Source organism: Emys orbicularis, chromosome 7, assembly GCF_028017835.1.
Source record: "Emys orbicularis isolate rEmyOrb1 chromosome 7, rEmyOrb1.hap1, whole genome shotgun sequence".
NCBI classification, from domain to species: domain Eukaryota; kingdom Metazoa; phylum Chordata; order Testudines; family Emydidae; genus Emys; species Emys orbicularis.
The window spans coordinates 60728285-60747056 of record NC_088689.1 but is presented as its reverse complement, the minus strand read 5'-3'; the positions used below and the strand labels follow the sequence as shown (position 1 = coordinate 60747056).

Genomic DNA, 18772 nt, shown 5'->3' with positions numbered 1-18772 from the left:
TTCCTAAGTAGTGTCATAAAATAGTGGAAAACAAATGGAAGATTAGGGTGGATCACAGACAAAAGATGTCAAAGTGAATTTATGCTGTAGTGTTAAATGCTGCTATGTAACATGCCCTAGTCTATGGGCTTGTCTACACCATGCTCCAGAGGCACAGCTGTGCCACTGCAGCGCTTCAGTGTAGACGCTACCTACACCTTCTGTCGATCTAGCACTATCTGCACTGGGGTTAGGTTGGTTTAAATACTCAAGTCTGATGTGTGGATTTTTCACACCCCTGAATGACGTAGTTGAGCTGACTTAATTTTCTAGGGTAGATCAGGCCTACATGCTTTGAGATCAGTATTGTGCAATATACATTTTATGGGAAAGGGCACGGTTCTAAACTTGGTCTCGTAATAATGATGGGGAAATATTTGTTTTATGTTAGTGCTATGTTGCTTTTAACTTTGTCATCATTAGGGCTTTCTAATTTTGCAAGGCATAGTAATATAGAGTGTACCTTTGTATTGGTGACATTCACCTTTTTACAGAAAGCCAGCCCTTTTTTGAGGGCTAATGTGGCACCTAATTGGTGATGAGGCCTTGCGCTAGCCCCAGGAGGATGAATTTCACCCAGTGTTTGATCTTTCATGGAATCATAGTTTTTTCCTTCCAATTTCTAATTTCTATTTGGCCCACCTAACCCTGACTGATACAGGATTGTTCCCTGCAGTATATTCTCTGGTGACTTCAAACAATGGGCTTCCACCATTTCTCTGGAGGGACTATTCCACTGTCTCATAGATCTCACTGTTACATATATATTTTCTGATATTCAATCTAATTTGTTCTTTGCTTAATTTCATCCTATTACTTCTGTTTAAACCTGCCTGAGTAGTTCTTTGTTGAGCAGTATATATAGAGAGATACTGGGAAATGCACCTTGCTATTATATTGAAGCAATAGCTCCACAATGGGTAAGGATGAGACTAGTTTATTGTTTAAAATGTGATTTTTCTAAGTACTCTGAAATCTACATACTTATTTGCAAATTACTGTGCCTCATGGTGTGTCCAGGGTAGGATTAGTGGTTCTAATTTGAGGTTGTTTGAACAAGGGGTTTCTGAGATGCAGCTCCCTTAAAAAATGCATGACATGAAAATATTACAGTTCTTATAATTTTTTCTGTACACACTTGGGCCTCAAACTATGGCTCTGATCCTTCCCAAACTGGTATCATCTGCTCAGGATTGATTTCAGATAAAGAGCTGACTGCAGTAATGAAATTTTTCTAAAGCTTACCTGCAAAGTAAAATTGTCTGGTAAATTGGTATTCCACAACAGGAACTGAGATAGACTTTGAGAGAGGGGAGAGGAGAAGGTACTTTAAGATGAATGGGTCAGTCTGACAGGAGCGCTAAGAGCTATTATATCAGCTTCTGTTCATCTTCCTGGGGTAGTGTTATTGATTTGAGAACATCCCACTGAGATGACTGAACCACTTCATATCTCTGCCACCCTCCTATGCTGCTGAGGGTTGTGCAGAGCTCCTTCCCTCTGAAGAGGAGTCTGGGGCTCCCTCCACTCCGTTTTGCCGCCTCCTGCTGGTAGACATGCTCTTCCTAGCCCATCAGTCACCATCTTCTCTCTTTTTCTCATGGCTTCTCCAACACTACTGGAAGGGACAGGAGTAGGGTTACCATATTTCAGCAAGCAAAAAAGAGGACGTGAGGAGCCCCGCCCCAGTCCTGCCCCGCCACTGCCCCTTCCACTCCCTCCCACTTCCCGCCCCCCTCAGGACCCCCAACCCTCCCCCTGCTCCTTGTCCCCTGACTGCCCCCTCCTGGGACCCCTGCCCCTAACTGCCCCCCAGGACTCCACCCCCTACCTAAGCCTCCCTGCTCCTTGTTCCCTGACTGCCCCCTCCTGAGACCCTCCCCCACCCTAACTGCCCCCCCTAGGATCCTACCCCCTACCTGTACCCTGACTGCCCAAAACCTTATCCACACCCCCACTCCCAGAAAGCCCCCCCCGAACGCCCGCCCCCCCCTGTCTCTTGACTGCTCCCTCCAGAACCTCCCTGCCCCTTCTCCGACCCCCTGGCCCCCTTACCCTGCCGCTCAGACCAGCGTGCCGGGGAGGAGGAGCAGGGGGAGGAGCTCCAGACTGCCGGTGCGAACGGCCGGCTGGTGATCTGTGAATGCAGGGAGGGAGGGAGGGAGTGCTCTCAGTTGCAGGGCAGAGGAGGGGGAAGCGGAGGAGGGGCTCTCTCTGGCTGTCGGAGCCCCATGTAAGTGGCACCATCCGGCCGGCTGCCCTGTCAGCAGCGCATGCTCTGCAGGGGGGGCGGAAGTCCGGACATTTACAAATTCCCCCCCGGACGCTATTTTTAACTCTAAAAGCCGGACATGTCCGGGGGAATCCGGACGAATGGTAACCCTAGACAGGAGACAGGCACAGCTGGTAGCTGAGTGGGAGTAAGGTTCCAAGGAAGCCTTCTTGTGCCCTTCCCACTCCCACAATCATGGTCCTCTCCTTATCACCGCCTACTAAAAAAAAAACCAAGGAAAATTCACTGCCCCAAAACTTTGTTAGTGGAGAATTAAGGTTCACTGGCAGTGCCTTGTACCCTTCCAGAGCACAGAGAGTCTATCCTTAGACCTCTGAAAACCAGGAAATAAAAAGTTAAGAGGATTAAGTATAGGCGCATTCAATGTTCTGGAAGAGTACGTGAATTCAGTTGACAATGGGATCATGAGCTAATCTGTAGTAATAGGGACCAAATTTATTTAGGGCAAATAAATGTTGAAGATATAGAAAATATTGCAAATTTTAGATTTTTTTTTTTTAATTGAAGATTTTTTTTTGCTTATTTGCGAAATTATTGCTAATGTCCAAACTTCCCCCAGTCCTCCATCTCTGGCACAGTACCTCACTCCTGATGGGCAATACTTGTGTATTATTCAAGTCCTGATACACGTTCTTTTTTATTAATATGTTTATTTTAACTTAAGAATGATAAATTATGCCAATTCCAAGCTCTAAGCACTCTTGGCATACATTAAAAATGCAATCCATAGCAATAAAAATACCATTTATTTTAATATTCGTTTGAAAAGCTTTCTGATGAGGACAAAAGGAATGAGAGACCATGGAAACACATTTCCACTTCTTATTGAAGACATTCTTCTCCATCTGGTGAATTTATTATTAAATAGTTTATCATTTTAGGATGAAAAGCTGTGGTTATGACCGTTTGCATTATTAAATAGACCCTGGTCTACACTTGAAATTTAGATTGACCTACCTGTGGCGCATGGGTGTGTGTGACCTAGCCATTGTTGTAGATGTAGTTAAGGTCAATGCAAGAACTCTTCTTTCAATTTAGCTACCACAGCTTAGGGAGGTGGATTGCCTACATTGATGGAAAACCGTCTTCTCTTTCTTGCTAGGCTGGAAGTGAAGGAGAAGAAGAGGATAAAGAAGGAAAAGAACCCAAAGCAGGAGAGGAGGAGGAGAAGAAAAAGCGCATGGACAAGAAACGCAAATTGAAGGAGATTTTTGATGCTGAATATGATGAAGGGGATGCCACATACTTCGATGATCTCAAAGGGGAAATGCAGAAACAAGCTCAGGTACAAGCTGTCAACTTGGCTATTTGTCTGACTATGAAGCTTCTTAAGTACCACACACTCTTTCTCTGGGGGACTCTTAGGGCACGTCTTCACTGGCAACAGCAGTGCTTTAACGTGGCTTGTGTAGTCGCAGCAGAGCGCTGGGAGAGAGGTCTGCCAGCGCTCTAAAAAAACCACCTTCACCAGGGGAATAGCTCCCAGTGCTGGTGACTTTACTGGAGTGACTTTAAGCTCGGCTCCCAGGGCTGGTGCACTGTCTACACTGGCACTTGACAGCGCTGAAACTTGCAGCGCTCAGGGGTGTTTTTTCACACCCCGAGCGAGAAAGTTGCAGCGCTGTAAAGTGCTAGTGTAGACAAGCCCTTAGATTCAGCAACCACTGATAGCTTTTCAGCATTTATGTGCAAAACCCCATACGTTTAGAGGGATGTTTTTAATGGGTGAATAGTGTGATTCCATTACCATTTTTTAAAAAACAAAATACTAAGTCTTTTGAAGCTCTTCCTTTTAATTGACTTATTGAGTCATTATTGCTACTAAAACGTGGCACTCACCTAAAGCTACCATGTAAATGTTAGCTGTTTAGGGGTTCCCAAGCTGTGGTCCGTGGAACACTTAATGGTGGTTTGCAGAGAGCTAGCTAGTCACATGGTAGGTGTTTTCAATGGAAAGAAATATCAGCTGGGAAGGGGATATGGAATTAAAAGCAAGTGTAGTCTGTGATTTACCTTTAAAGAGATCAAAATCTTTATTGTACTGACTACAGCTAAAAATACAAAAATACTTTGCTAATAATTACTTACTCTTTTAAGCAATTGCTGTGGTTGCCATATGGATATTAAGGCATCACAAGCAAGTAAGTAGGTGTCCACAAGGCAAAATGTACATCAGAATGTATTCCACACTTGAAAAATGTGAGAACCCCTGTTCCAGATGTGTGATGAGAATTTTCAAGGACATTTGAGAGACAATTTGAACTGGTAACTCTGCTGCAATGTTTAGTTGTTAAATGAAACCCTGAATGTAGTTTTTAACATAGCTTTTTGTATTGCACTGACATCTTTCTGAAGAACCTTGCCGATTTATATCATAGTGTAAGGTTATTTTAAAAAAAAAAAAAAAAAAAGAGACCCATAGTGTACACCATCTTATCTAACAAAATCTTGTTCAGATTAGCCATTAACTCAGTTGTACCAGTTTGCATTAGTCTCTGACATAAGTACCAAACAACTAGACCTTGTATTCTAATGTGCTTGCATAAGAACACTTAAAATGTAAACAAGCCTCTTCCAGTAAAAGAACGAGTCAATTTAGAGCTCCTGCACTTAAGGCCTGTTAGGGAAACGTATTCTAGTGATCCTCAAGCAGTGTATTGTCAACACAAGCCAGAGAGAGAGCCCAAGTATACTGGAGAAATCCAAAGACTTCAGAAATGTACTTGAACCACAGGATTTATCCTATATGTTAGACTCCAACATCTGCACAAACAGCATCCAGAACAATCGGTAGTGGCATAGCAAAATATAGATGTTCCTAGCAGTACAAAAACAGAGGGAAAGAACCCTCCTGTTAGTTTCAAGGATCTTTTGTTAATTACATAGAATCTTAGGTACACATAGCATCTCGCAGATAAAGACAGGCCCTCAAATAGGGCACAAGTGCTTAGATGATTTAGGAGCTCACATCCCATTTTCATAACTGATTATGGTGCCCAGATCATTTAGAATCATAGAAGATTAGGGTTGGAAGAGACCTCAGGAGGTCATCTAGTCCAACCCCCTGCTCAAAGCAGGACCAATTCCCAACTAAATCATCCCAGCCAGGGCTTTGTCAAGCCGGGCCTTAAAAACCTCTAAGGATGGAGATTCCACCACCTCCCTAGATAACCAATTCCAGTGCTTCACCACCCTCCTAGTGAAATAGTGTTTCCTAATATCCAACCTACACCTCCCCCTCTGCAACTTGAGACCATTGCTCCTTGTTCTGTCATCTGCCACCACTGAGAACAGCCGAGCTCCATCCTCTTTGGAACCCCCCTTCAGGTAGTTGAAGGCTGCTATCAAATCCCCCCTTACTCTTCTCTTCTGCAGACTAAACAAGCCCAGTTCCCTCAGCCTCTCCTCATAAGTCATGTGCCCCAGCCCCTTGATCATTTTCATTGCCCTCCGCTGGGCTCTCTCCAATTTGTCCACATCCTTTCTGTAGTGGGGGGCCCAAAACTGGACGCAATACTCCAGATGTGGCCTCACCAGTGCCGAATAGAGGGGAATAATCACTTCCCTCGATCTGCTGGCAGTGCTCCTACTAATGCAGCCCAATATGCCGTTAGCCTTCTTGGCAACGAGGGCACACTGCTGACTCATATCCAGCTTCTCATCCACTGTAATCCCTAGGTCCTTTTCTGCAGAACTGCTGCTTAGCCAGTCGGTCCCCAGCCTGTAGCGGTGCATGGGATTCTTCCTTCCTAAGTGCAGGACTCTGCACTTGTCTTTGTTGAACCTCATCAGATTTCTTTTGGCCCAATCCTCCAATTTGTCTAGGTCACTCTGTATCCTATCCCTACCCTCCAGCGTATCTACTTCTCCCCCCAGCTTAGTGTCATCTGCGAACTTGCTGAGGATGCAATCCATCCATCATCCAGATCATTAATGAAGATGTTGAATAAAACCAGCCCCAGGACCGATCCCTGCGGCACTCCGCTTGATACCGGCTGCCAACTAGACATCGAGCTGTTGATCGCTACCTGTTGAACCCAACAATCTAGCCAGCTTTCTATCCACCTTATAGTCCATCCATCCAATACATACTTTTTTAACTTGCTGGCAAGAATACTGTGGGAGAAGGTATCAAAAGCTTTGCTAAAGTCAAAATATATCATGTCCACCGCTTTCCCCATATCCAGAGAGCCAGTTATCTCATCATAGAAGGCAATCAGGTTGGTCAGGCATGACTTGCCCTTGGTGAATCCATGTTGACTGTTCCTGATCACCTTCCTCTCCTCCAAGTGCTTTATTTAGGCACTTTTTTTAGGCACTTTAGGCATTTTTTGAAATTTTACCCTAAATTCAGTATTCTAAGGATCTGTCCAGAAAGTCACTTGTTTCTTCTGGGCACTGTACTCAGGGTAGAGCAACATGCCCAGATGTGTTTCAGACTTTCCTATGTAAAGCTGGATCTGCTGTTTCCTAAAGGGAGCTGCAAAGGAAAGGATTTGTGGTGGCAGACATCTGTTACTCTGAAGTAAGTTACTAGAACTATTAGGGCTATCCAGACAGATACCACATAAATTAGAGTTAATTTGCTTTTCAAGTAAAACTGAAACCTTCTGCACAAGCCTTGTTCATACATGATTTTTCATGTTCCATTTTCTACCCATTAAAACTTTTCCTCTTCATCTTTCTCACATAGCTTAATCGGGCTGAATTTGAAGACCAGGATGATGAATCCAGAGTTCAGTACGAGGGCTTCCGTCCTGGGATGTATGTTCGAATAGAGATTGAGAATATCCCATGTGAATTTGTGCTTAATTTTGACCCTCACTATCCAATCATCCTGGGTGGTTTAGGCAACAGCGAAGGAAATGTGGGATATGTACAGGTATGGAGCCAAAGCTGTGTGTGCTGTGGATAGTGGTACAGCTGTGATTCAGTAGGCATGGTATTGCTGTTTATTTTTATTTCCTATTTGGCAAATGTAATTAATAGCTAAAAAAATTGAGATAGATCCTTCATCTGAGGTCCTTATGCTGAAAAAAGAAAGAGCTTTTGGCATGGTTAATTTAAAAGTCCAACGTTTGAGATTGTAACTTGGCTGCTATCCTGTTTTAATACTGGTTTGATGGTCAGAAGGAAAACGTTATCATTATTGTTATTTTGGTATTTATATTACATTAGCACAAGGAGGCCCCTCCACCCATTGTCCTAGTTGCTGAACAAGCTCATGCAAACACATTTGCAGTTCTCTAGGGTCTATAATCTAAGGCTTTGTCTATGCTACAGACCTTACAGCGGCACAGCTGTAAGGTCTCCCGTGTAGCTGCTCTATACCAGAGGGAGAGAACTCTTCCGCTGGCATAATTAAACCACCCCTGACTAGCAGCGGTAGCCATGTAGGTGGGAGAGCATCTCCCGTCGACATAGCGCTGTCCACACCAGTGCTTTTGTCAGTGAAACTTTTGTCGCTCAGTGGGGTGTTTTTTCACCCACTGACTAACAAAAGTTTTACCGACAAAAGTGCTAGTTTAGACAAAGTCTAAATAAGGCAAATTACAATCAAAGGTTTGGGAAAAGGGATAGATAGATGTGTATGTATGTAATCTGTGTGTGTATTGTATACACACAGTTTTAAAAATTTTTAAATAGATGAAATGCCAGCTGTCTTAGTTTAAGTCACCCTGACCATCATGAATAGACGTGTTTTTAAAAAATAAAGTTCTTTGGTGGTTAAACAAGCATTTAGGAAGGATGGAAATTGCTTCAATAATCACTGATATTAGGGCTAATTCTGTGCTTTTAATATTGTTAATCTTTTCTTTTAACTAGTTACGTCTGAAAAAACATCGTTGGTATAAGAAGATACTTAAAACACGGGACCCTATAATCTTCTCCTTGGGGTGGAGGCGATTTCAGACTATCCCTATGTACTACATTGAAGATCATAACGGGCGTCATAGGCTTCTTAAGTATTCACCACAACATATGCATTGTGGAGCAACGTTTTGGGGTAATGATTACTTTGATTTACAATCTACAGCCATGTGGTAAACTGCAAAACTCCCTAGCCTTAGAGGAGGCATTAGGATTTTCCTATACAAATAACCATCTGATAACTTTGGGGAAAGGAAGAATCACTTAAAACAAATGTTTATTCCCCACAGGATATAAAATAATACTAAGAATTAGCAAATATGCAGTATGGTTAAGAGAGAGAAGGGAGGTCGAGAGGGAACTATCTAACTCCTTCATGCAGGGCTCTAGTCAAATTCTGATCAGCCTGCTGGGATATTGCATCAAGGGGGAACTGGTGACTACATGTCCAGAAAGAGAGAGCATGTTAAGGGCCCAGTCCTGCAAACACTTGCTCATGGGAGTTATTTCACTCACACAAGTAATTCCATTCACTTCAAAGTGGGACTACTTATGTGAGTAATGTGCTGAATGACTAGTTTAACCTGTCTTTTTTTTTTTTTTTTGGTGTGGGATATAGAATATATCATTCTAAACACGCTAATATTATTTCATCATTCTGAGACTACCTTTAAACAATAGCCAGTTCTTGTCTAGCCAAACAGGTCATAATTTGTTTTATTCAATTTTGGTTTTAGGCCCCATCACTCCCCAAGGGACAGGATTTTTGGCAATTCAGTCAGTCAGTGGCACAACGGTAGGTTTATTATCACAAAATGTTACTTTGCTCTTTCTGTAGATCATTGTATCAAACAGTGAATTTTATTGGAAAGCGTACTTATGCTAAAACAAGGATATGACAGGATCTTAGAGGATCTTTTAAAATTTGTAAGGCACTCAGATACTGTGATGAGCATGGGATGAAGACATAGAGAAGAAGCTAGATAGATACTTCATTTGGTAAGGGTTTGAATGGAGTGATATATTCCTACTCCTGCTGGGCTGATGTTCCAAGTGTATAGGATAACCTCATTATAGTGAGATCAGATTAACTGAAGGGCAGTGACATATCTGACACAAGAGTTTCTTTCCTGCACTGTGATTGATCTGAAACCCTATTTGCCAGAAATATTACAGGTGTCTCTTCAACATTGTTGATCAATGGTGGTGTGCATACTATATTAAAGTATGCTTTTGGTTGTGTATACATTTAGGCTATGTGTAACACTTAGAGCACTGATTTCCAACTGTGGGTCGCACCATCAGCAGCTGGATTTGGAGGTCCAGGGGATCAGTTTCAGCCTGCAAGACGATGTCATCTTCCCCCGAACGTGTCCGGACCTGTTTCACAGACACTTCACCAGAGGACTGCCATTTTGTAGATCAGATGCCTCCTGGTTTGGCATTTGTGGAGCAGGTCTGGACACATTGCCTATGTGGAGGTGGCTGTGCAGATGCCAATTTGGGCATTTACACCATCCAGCTGTGCAAGCATCCAGCTGAGGGACTTGAATGCAGAAGATCCTTATCTGTGGGCAGCAGCCTCATCAACAGAGCATCCTTTCTACTTAAGCTGGTAGGAGCCTGCGCTAGCCTTTTCTGACATGGAAATCGGCAGTGGCTTGTATGGGCCCTACCTTAGGGGGTTTATCTTCTTTTATGCCACTCTGAGTACCCTGTTGGCACTCAAGGGTAAAGAATCATTGCAAGTCACTGTCTCTGTGCTGCCCTAGTTTCACCACATGTGGCTTTCCTGAGTCCTGACCTCATGTGCTCAACAGTGAATTCCTCTTTCTGCTTTGTGATAAGAGGCACAATGGACTCATTTTTATGCATAGTATCTGCTTCAGCCTCCAGTAGAGAGTCTACTGATGCAGTTATGAACAAAAAACAAGAGTCCAAGAAACGTGCTCACAAATGATGAGGCTTTCTTTAATTATGGCTTCATCAGAAAATAAGAATAGCCCTACTGGGTCAGGCCAAAGGTCCATCTAGCCCAGTATGCTGTCTTCCGACAGTGGCCAGTGCCAGCTGCCCCAGAGGGCATGAACAGAACAGGTAATCATCAAGTGATCCATCCCCTGTCACTTATTTCCAGCTTCTGGCAGTGTTTTAGTCAAGAACGAAGAAAGGCCAAAATGCCTGCTATGTCACACACTGTTATCTTGTGAAAGCATGAAGCCTAATAAACTTAAACGACACTTGGAAACCCTTCACAAGGACCACATAGGAAAAACAAGGTCACTTGTCCAGCTCCAGAAAGAACTTTCCCATCAACATTTGCAATTCGAGAGAGCCATGTCTGTCTCTGACCAAGCTCAAAAGGCATTTGAGGGGAGTTACCACATCACACAGACCAAGAAGCCTCTCACAATTGGAGAGACTTTGATTTTGCGAGCTGCAATCAATATGGTGAACATAATGTGCAAAGAAAACAAGGCAAACAATCTCAGAGCCATACCACTCTCCAATCCTTCGCTTCAGTGTGCTTTTGAAGTAATAGCAGCAGATCAGGAAAACACAGTGGGTGGAGCGTCTGGAAAACATGGATGCTTTTGCTCTTCAAGTTGACGTGAGCACTGAGTGCCACGATGCAAATTTCTTGGCTTTTGAGGGCCATGAACTACAGTGTTTGATGTGCTACATGCAAGACAAAAATATACCATGTGATCGCATGGTGGGCTTTTTCACAGATGGAGCTCCAGCTATGGCAGGCCACAAAGCAGGTCTGCGTGCTTCAGTAAAGAAAGTTGCTCTGTCTCCTGTGTGGATTCATTGCATACTTCACAGAGACCAACCGGCATCTAAAACTCTGAGTCCAGAGCTAGGTGAAGTTTTGCAGCAGGTCTCATCTATTGTGAACTACATCAAGGTTCGCATCTCTGCAAAACTGTATGAAGAAATAGGGTCTGATCATGACGTGCTGTTGTTCCACACTGAAGTTTATGGTTCTCGAGAGGAAAAGTACTGGGATGATTTTTTTTCAGCTGAGAGACTAGCTGCATGCCCTGCAGTAGACTGCAAAAAGAGTGAATTCTTTGATTTTCTTTGTGACCAAAGGGAGATGTGCCTTCTTGCCTATGTCACAGATACATTTGGGAAATTTGAATGAATTGAAAACAGGTCTGCAAGGAAAGAACACCCACATCCTTCAGCTGAGTGATAGAATCCCAGGATTCATAAAGAAAATTGTTTTCTGGAAGAATAATCTATTGAAGACAAACTATGAATTCTTCCCGCAGCTTTGCAAGTTCCTACTTGACAATGAAATTTTTCTGCCTCCCACACAGGTGATGGCTGAGCATCACAGCCAGCTGGAGGAACGGTTTTCATCCTTTTTCCACAACTTGGATGTGACAAAGTATAATTGGATGTGACACTCCTTTCAGTGTAAGCCTGATGCCATGGACTTGCCAGCAGCTGAAATCAAATAGCTCATCGAAATTTCCTGTGATTGATTCTTGTGAGGAACATATGTCCAACTTTCTCTCCTGGTGTTCTTGTTCACTGTCTAGAATGAATATCCTGTACTCTCAAACATGCACTGTGAAACTGACGGTGCCATTCACAAGCACATATTTGTGTGAAGCTGGGTTCAGCACACTTGTGTCCATCGGCTGATATCAATCTACCGTTGATGTCACATTGGAGATTAGAGGTGCAATTTCCACCATGCCACCAGACTTTGAGAAGCTGTGTTGCAACACGCAAGCCCATGTGTCACTTGAGAGATCATTAAATAAGATGCTTAATGTGTAAATTCCTTGGATTCTTTGGCTGCTGTGTTGCTGCCTGGGGTTATAGGAAAGAGTAAGTTTTAAAACGGGGTCACGCAGGCAAAAGATTTGGGAACCCCTGATTTAGAACTAGAGTTGTAATTCCCAGCACACGCAGATGTACATGTGCTAGCTGTTGTTGAGCTAGCATGCTAAAAATTAGTAGTGTAGCTGCAGTGAGTGACAGCACAGGAACTTAGCAGGGGATTCAGGCGAGTTTGTTCTAGGCACGGCTAGCCTATGTTGCTATTTTTAGCATGCTAGCTCCATGAGAGCTCGTGCAAGTAAGTCTGTGTGAGGTGGGAATCACAACCCTAGCTCCAAGTGTAAGTATGCCTTTATTGTACGTACACTTGTATGCACTTACACCACATATTAAGGAATTCAGATAGCTCCCTGGCGAGCCCAGTAGTAACTCTTGAGGCGTTGTTTTGTTAACCCAGCCCTGAGAGAAGGGCATGTGTGTCTTCTTTTATATTGCCTTTCTGTTTGGTTTTTAAATATTTAAAGGATATCTTCATAATATCTCAACAAGAGAGGTATGATTGTTATTACAATACACAAAGTCCCTTTGCTCTGAGCCCTTCTGCATGTGTGTGCGTGTAAAATTCTTTTTCATGAAGAAACAGAGTGCAGAGTACAGTAGAAAATGGGGAAAAAATCTTAAAGATGACTTTAAAATTCATTTGAATAGCCATTCTGAATAGCTCATGAATGGGTGCTAGGGATGTGACATTGGCAGTAACTCAACCAGTTTTCATGAAGTTGATTTTAGTTTGCCATGCTGCAGTGCTACTGTTGAAGTTGTAAAGTCTGTGAACTCTGGTTATGACATGTCATGAAATAGTACCTGTCAAGTGAGTTCTTCAGTCGCTGCAGTAGGATTGTTGTTATACACATTTAATGATCTATCAATCATCCATACTGTTGTATATTTCAGCCTGATTTCCGGATAGCTGCCACAGGAGTCGTGCTTGATTTAGATAAATCCATAACAGTCGTGAAGAAATTAAAGCTGACTGGTTTCCCATTTAAAATTTACAAAAACACATCATTTATTAAGGTATGTGTGTATACTGTAATCCTGCTAGAACGAAGGTCGGAAGGAAATGCAACTTCGGGCTCTGTTCATCAGTCTTTTTTCAGGCAGAAGTCTCAAAGTAATGGGAATTTTGCTGAGTTAGGGATGTTGAATAGGGTTTTTGGCCTTGTAATTTTTTTTTTAAAAGCATATTCAATACATTTTGTAAAAGTATCTTACAGGGAATATAAATTATTATGACTACCTCCATTAGCCAAACCTCACTCTTCTAAACTCTGTTGTGCCAAATACAGTACTGTCTTCAAGAGGGTTTCGTAAAAGTGGGGTGTGGATAAACAGTTGGCCAGCTTCCCCAGTGCCTGCCATCTCAGCAGAATATTAACCCAGTCTGTTCCTTCTCCAGCAGGGTTTGGTCCTATAGCATTTACAAACTGCAGGACGGAAGCTGAGCTCCTGCAAAAATTAAGACTTCCTGTACAGTTGTGGAACTGGCTGGGGGAGGAGGTGGTGTAAGACTGAGTCTCCAAGGAGCCAAACTGCTTTGGTGAAGCCTGCAGGCTACCCTAAATCAGGGAAACAGAGCTTCAGGTTAGGGGACTTGGGGCTTGAGCCTGCAAGTTGCTGAGCGCTCTGCACCCAGTCTAACAAAGCACTCAATCGCTCACTTAACTTTAAGCCCATGAGTAGTCCCATTGACTTGTTGTATTTTATAAATGCAGAAACTCATGTCCTAGAATGCTGCATTATATTAGGTACTCCCCCCTCCCTACCCTACCCCCCCGCCCCCCCCAGTAATTTAAGGCAGTTACATCTTACAAGACATCTGCCAAATGTTATGTTATGGCAAACAAATCTTCAAATGAGAAATGGGAAGATGCTTTCTAACATGTTCATGGTTGAGATGGGTGGGTGCAAAGGTGAAAACCTGAATTTATTGTTAAGAAATTTTACCTCTATTTATATGGTGTAAATTAGATGACTATCTTAGAAGAAAAAAATAATCACTATCATAGATTCTTAATGTGATCAGTGACCGTATAAATTTAAGAACAACATTTTATGATCCCAATTTCCTGTTTATGATAAACTGCTTGGGGATGATTGTGTTTTTGTGGCCTACACAAGTCTGTATAGAGAGTGGTAGGATTGTATTTTATTCATAATAAACATGCCATCTTTAATAAATGGTCTATAATCTTTGTGTTTCACAGGGAATGTTCAATTCTCCATTGGAAGTGGCTAAATTTGAAGGGGCGGCCATTCGCACTGTGAGTGGTATTCGAGGACAGATCAAAAAGGCTCTTAGAAAACCTGAAGGAGCGTTCAGGGCAACATTCGAAGACAAGCTGCTGATGAGTGGTGAGTAGCACTCCCCAAATAAGAGATCATCATCCCATGCCTTTCCTCCTCCTTCCCCAAGTATGGAAGCACCATTTGTATTCTTGACTCTCTAATAACCTAAATGTGAATTCAGAGAGAACAGAATCTTTTGATTATTTATCACGTGTTGATGAATGTGTGTGTGACAAAGAGTTGGAAAAAAATCACTTACGTTTGGTTCTTTTCAATGATGCTATTACTGAGAATAATAGGAGATACAGATGAAGAAGGTCTATTAGGTGACCTATTTCTGCCCTCAGTGTTAGTTTGTTTTGTAAACTATATTCTGGAGAATTTAGAACTCTGTTTGCCTAGAGAACTCAAGCATATGCTGTATATAGCGGTGTGAGTGCTAGAAAGGGATTTTTATTATGAATCAGGGGAGAGTTGATAGCCCTTAATCAGAAGCTTTTCTCTCGTCTGATGTGTGATTACAAAGCAGATGTTTAATTTTTTAGTGATCTGCTGGGGATTCCCTACTTGACTGCAGTCGGATGATATGTGCATCAGGTCACTGTGCCCTATGCTCTGTTCTCATATGATTGTAGTTGCACCATATTGAATTTGTGCTAGTGGAAAATTATAGCAGCATATAGTTTGGCTTTGAAAAACATGTAGAGGGAAGACTAATTTGGATATGCTGCTGTTGATAGGCACAGACTATATGTGACCTCCTTTGCTATAGATCATTATATGTTTTTTAATCGGGTAGGAATATCTAGTATAGTGATACTCAACTTGGGACTCTTCAGGAATATGCTTCTCTTTGTGTAACTTGTATGCAGGTTTTGAGGAGTCCAGAGGTATTAACACATGCATTGCTCTGCCTGATGTTCTAGAGACTGAGGATAAGAGGAGTGCTCCTCTTGTAAAATAGAAGTTAATTTAGTGTGTGGGTTGCAATTCAGTTGACTTCCTTATTCAAATAATGTTTATCTGTAGCGTGGATACAGTAAACCACATTGTCAAAAGCTAAGTGATCATGTTCTTTCCTTTCAGATATTGTCTTTATGCGGACTTGGTATCCTGTTTCCATCCCAGCCTTCTATAACCCAGTAACATCCTTGCTGAAGCCAGCAGGTGAGAAAGATACTTGGACAGGAATGAAGACAACTGGCCAACTGAGGCACGAACGGGGCATCAGACTGAAGCAAAACAAAGATTCCCTTTATAAGGTATCTTTTATATTCTTGCAATCTGTGAGTTAAAATATGTGTATGTGACCTCCTCTGTTCCTAAAATCAGTGTAAAATTAAGTGCAATGTACATACGTGTGTGTTTGTATGTGTACATCTCTTCACTCACAGAATAGTTGTCATGGCCCTTTTTGGGTGGTCTGCAGAGCAAGAACCAAATTGTGGGGGATCGAGGTGTTGAGTTGGATGGTGGATCAATGAGAATTTACAAAGTGACCCATGAAAAGTTGGAGAACCAGTGGGACATCCAGATAAAATGGCATTGAGGTTGATATAGGCAGACTTCTTAATTACCACAAAGACATTTGTCCTAGATGGCATAGCTAATATCCATAATCTCGTAAAACTACATCATAGGATTTTTTGAAGATACATAAGTGATAAGGGCTTTTGTTTTACATCTCATCCAAAAGATGTAATGAGAGACAGCGTCCCACAGCCTCCCGCAGTGGCAGGGAGTTGTGAGGTATCCCTGCCGCCTGAGGCAGCGAGCCATCATGGGCAGTGGGGTACCTCGCAACTCCCCGGCCCCCACGGTAGGGCAGAGGGGACCCCAGCTGCTCCCCAACCACCATGGCAGAGGCAGGGGGGCCCTGGAGCTCTGAGCCCCCCCATGGGTGGCGGGGACCCTGGAGCTCCCAGCTACCCCTCAGCTGCCCAGCCCCTTCCCATTTTATCATGGATATTTTTAGTAAAAGTCAGGGACAGGTCACGGGCTTCCATGAATTTTTCTTTATTGCCCATGACCTGTCGATGACTTTTACTAAAAATATCCATGACAAAATCTTAGCCTTAGGTTCACCTGTGTTATACTATGTCTATCATCCCTAGCCAAGGGCAAGAAAGACAGAGAACTAATTTTATTTGAAATGTAAAGTACTGTGCACAGGAAAAGTGTTATAGAAATATGACTCTTATGTGTGTGTGAAATTTGTTTTTTCAGCCAATAGTGAGGGAGAAGAAGCATTTCAATAAGCTCCACATTCCTAAAGCACTCCAGAAGGCACTGCCATTTAAGAACAAGCCTAAGAATCATGAGAAGAAAGCTAAGCCTACGAAGGACCAGTGGAGACCAGCGGTTATCAGGGAGCCTCATGAAAAGAAGGTAAATATGTTTTATTGTGAAATTAACACTTCCTGTTTAAGATGGTGTTGCTTGGATCATGTGTGACTCTTAGTTTAATTTTAGGATCACTGAAATGTGCAGCTATTGCCAAAAATTTGTTCCTGGGATTATATCTTGCCTCCAGCCATCATTCCATCTCTGTATACGGTACATACCAGAGCTCTGTGCTGAATTGGTCCTGAGCAGACTACAGAGCAGATAGTTGCTAGGAATTGTTGTAGTAGATCATGTATGGCAAAAGTATGTCTCCCCAATTCTCCTAGTACACCTCTACCTCGATATAACGCTGTCCTCGGGAGCCAAAAAATCTTACTGCATTATAGGTGAAACCACGTTATATCGAACTTGCTTTGATCCACCAGAGTGCACAGCCCCCCCCCCACCCCGAGCGCAGCTTTACTGTGTTATATCCGAATTCGTGTTATATTGGGTCGCGTTATATCGGGGTAGAGGTGTTTGTCCTAGTCCTCGTGTTCTCAAGATGTTTAGGTCAACGGTGTGCAGTTATCGCACTATATGGGAGTTTTAGGTATATAATTGCCTGCTTCTCTTTGCTCTTATGTTTGCCATCCAGTAATAGTAAAGAGAGGCTTTGAACACAAATTAAGAAATTGATGCAGGATTTGGGGAAAGGTAGAGGGTTTGTAAGAATGAGAGGATGTAAACCTCAATTTAGCCTTCCTGTAAAGTTAAATAATCTTATAATAATGATGATGCACAATACTTTTCAATAATACCTTCAATGCAAGGATCTCAAAATAGCTTCATAAATGATAATTAAGCCTCTTAATGTTCCTATGATTAGGCATGGTAATTATCCCCATTTTACAAAGGTGAAACAGAGTCACAGTGAGAGTAAGTGATTTGCCCAATGTCTCTGATCCTGACACTGTTCATTAAATAATATCTTTAACTCATGGTTTCCCAGGGGTTAAATTTGTTCTTTCTTTTGGGAGGCTGTTCTGTGGCTCACCCAAAATGTAACTATATCTATATTTAACTCTGTTTTCTGTTTCAATCAGATATCAGCCCTACTTACTGCTTTGGGTACCGTGCATAGTTACAAAATAAAGAAGGCCAAATTAAACCATCGTCAGCACCTTAAAGATTACCTCAAAAGGAAGGACAAGGAGGAGGAAGAGAAATTTAAGAGGCAAAAGGAAGCCAAGAAAAAACTCTTTCGAATTATGGGACAGAAGGAGAAAAAGAGACAGAAGTCAAGCTTGAAGGGATCTGGAGAGAGAGAGAAGTGAGTTTCTGGAGGTCTCATCAGATCTCAAATGGAACTGGAGGATAGTTATCTATGCAGTACCTACAAACATCAAATCAAAAGACAATATCTGAAACCATGCCTTGGAATAAATTGAACTTGCTATTGAGAAGATAAGGGGGAAAAAATACTAATACGACCTCTTATCATTTGGAAATGCATATAAATAAAAGATGTAAATTATTTTTTGGGGGGTGGGGGGGAATTCATATCTACTGGAGAACTGTCTCCTTTGTATTTCCGTGCAGTTACATCAATACTGCATGCTCTGCAAGCAACCATTAAACTATTTTAATGTTAATTATTGAATGTCATTCATTTATGAATGGACTACCTTGATTTCAATGGACTGCTCCCGGAGTAAGGTGCTACTTAATGTAAATAAGGGTGTCAGAATCTGTCTCTGGGTTGGTATTGCTCAGGCCTGGTCTACACTAGAAAATTAAGTCAGCATAACTACATGGCACGGGTGTGAAAAATCCACACCCTTGAGTGGCATTGTTAAGACAGTATAAGTACCTGTGTAGACAGCACTAGGTTGACAGAAGAATTCTTCCATCGACCTAGCTACCGCCTCTCAGGGAGGCGGACAGGAGAGGTCCTCCCATTGGCATAAGTATTGTCTACTTTGAAGTGCTGCAACGGCGCGGCCGTGCCTCTGTAGCGTTCTAAGTGTAAACAAGCCTTCAGTCTTTTCCTAATTCTGCCCTGCAGCAGAGCTACTGTGAAAAGGCAGGAAG

The 18772-nt window shown here is 42.5% G+C and overlaps 1 protein-coding gene across 1 annotated transcript in view; it reads left to right on the top strand.

The window, feature by feature from the left end:
• Nucleotides 1–18144, top strand: part of BMS1 (BMS1 ribosome biogenesis factor) — a 41551-nt gene extending 23407 nt beyond the window's left edge. Inside the window, exons 15-23 of the mRNA XM_065407712.1 lie at nt 3435–3617; nt 7026–7214; nt 8159–8339; nt 8941–8999; nt 12959–13081; nt 14272–14419; nt 15440–15615; nt 16580–16741; nt 17785–18144. Coding sequence (XP_065263784.1) covers nt 3435–3617; nt 7026–7214; nt 8159–8339; nt 8941–8999; nt 12959–13081; nt 14272–14419; nt 15440–15615; nt 16580–16741; nt 17785–18015 — 1452 coding nt within the window. The 3' untranslated portion in view covers nt 18016–18144. The remainder of the gene's footprint in view (nt 1–3434; nt 3618–7025; nt 7215–8158; nt 8340–8940; nt 9000–12958; nt 13082–14271; nt 14420–15439; nt 15616–16579; nt 16742–17784) is intronic.
• Nucleotides 18145–18772: the final 628 nt, after the last annotated feature.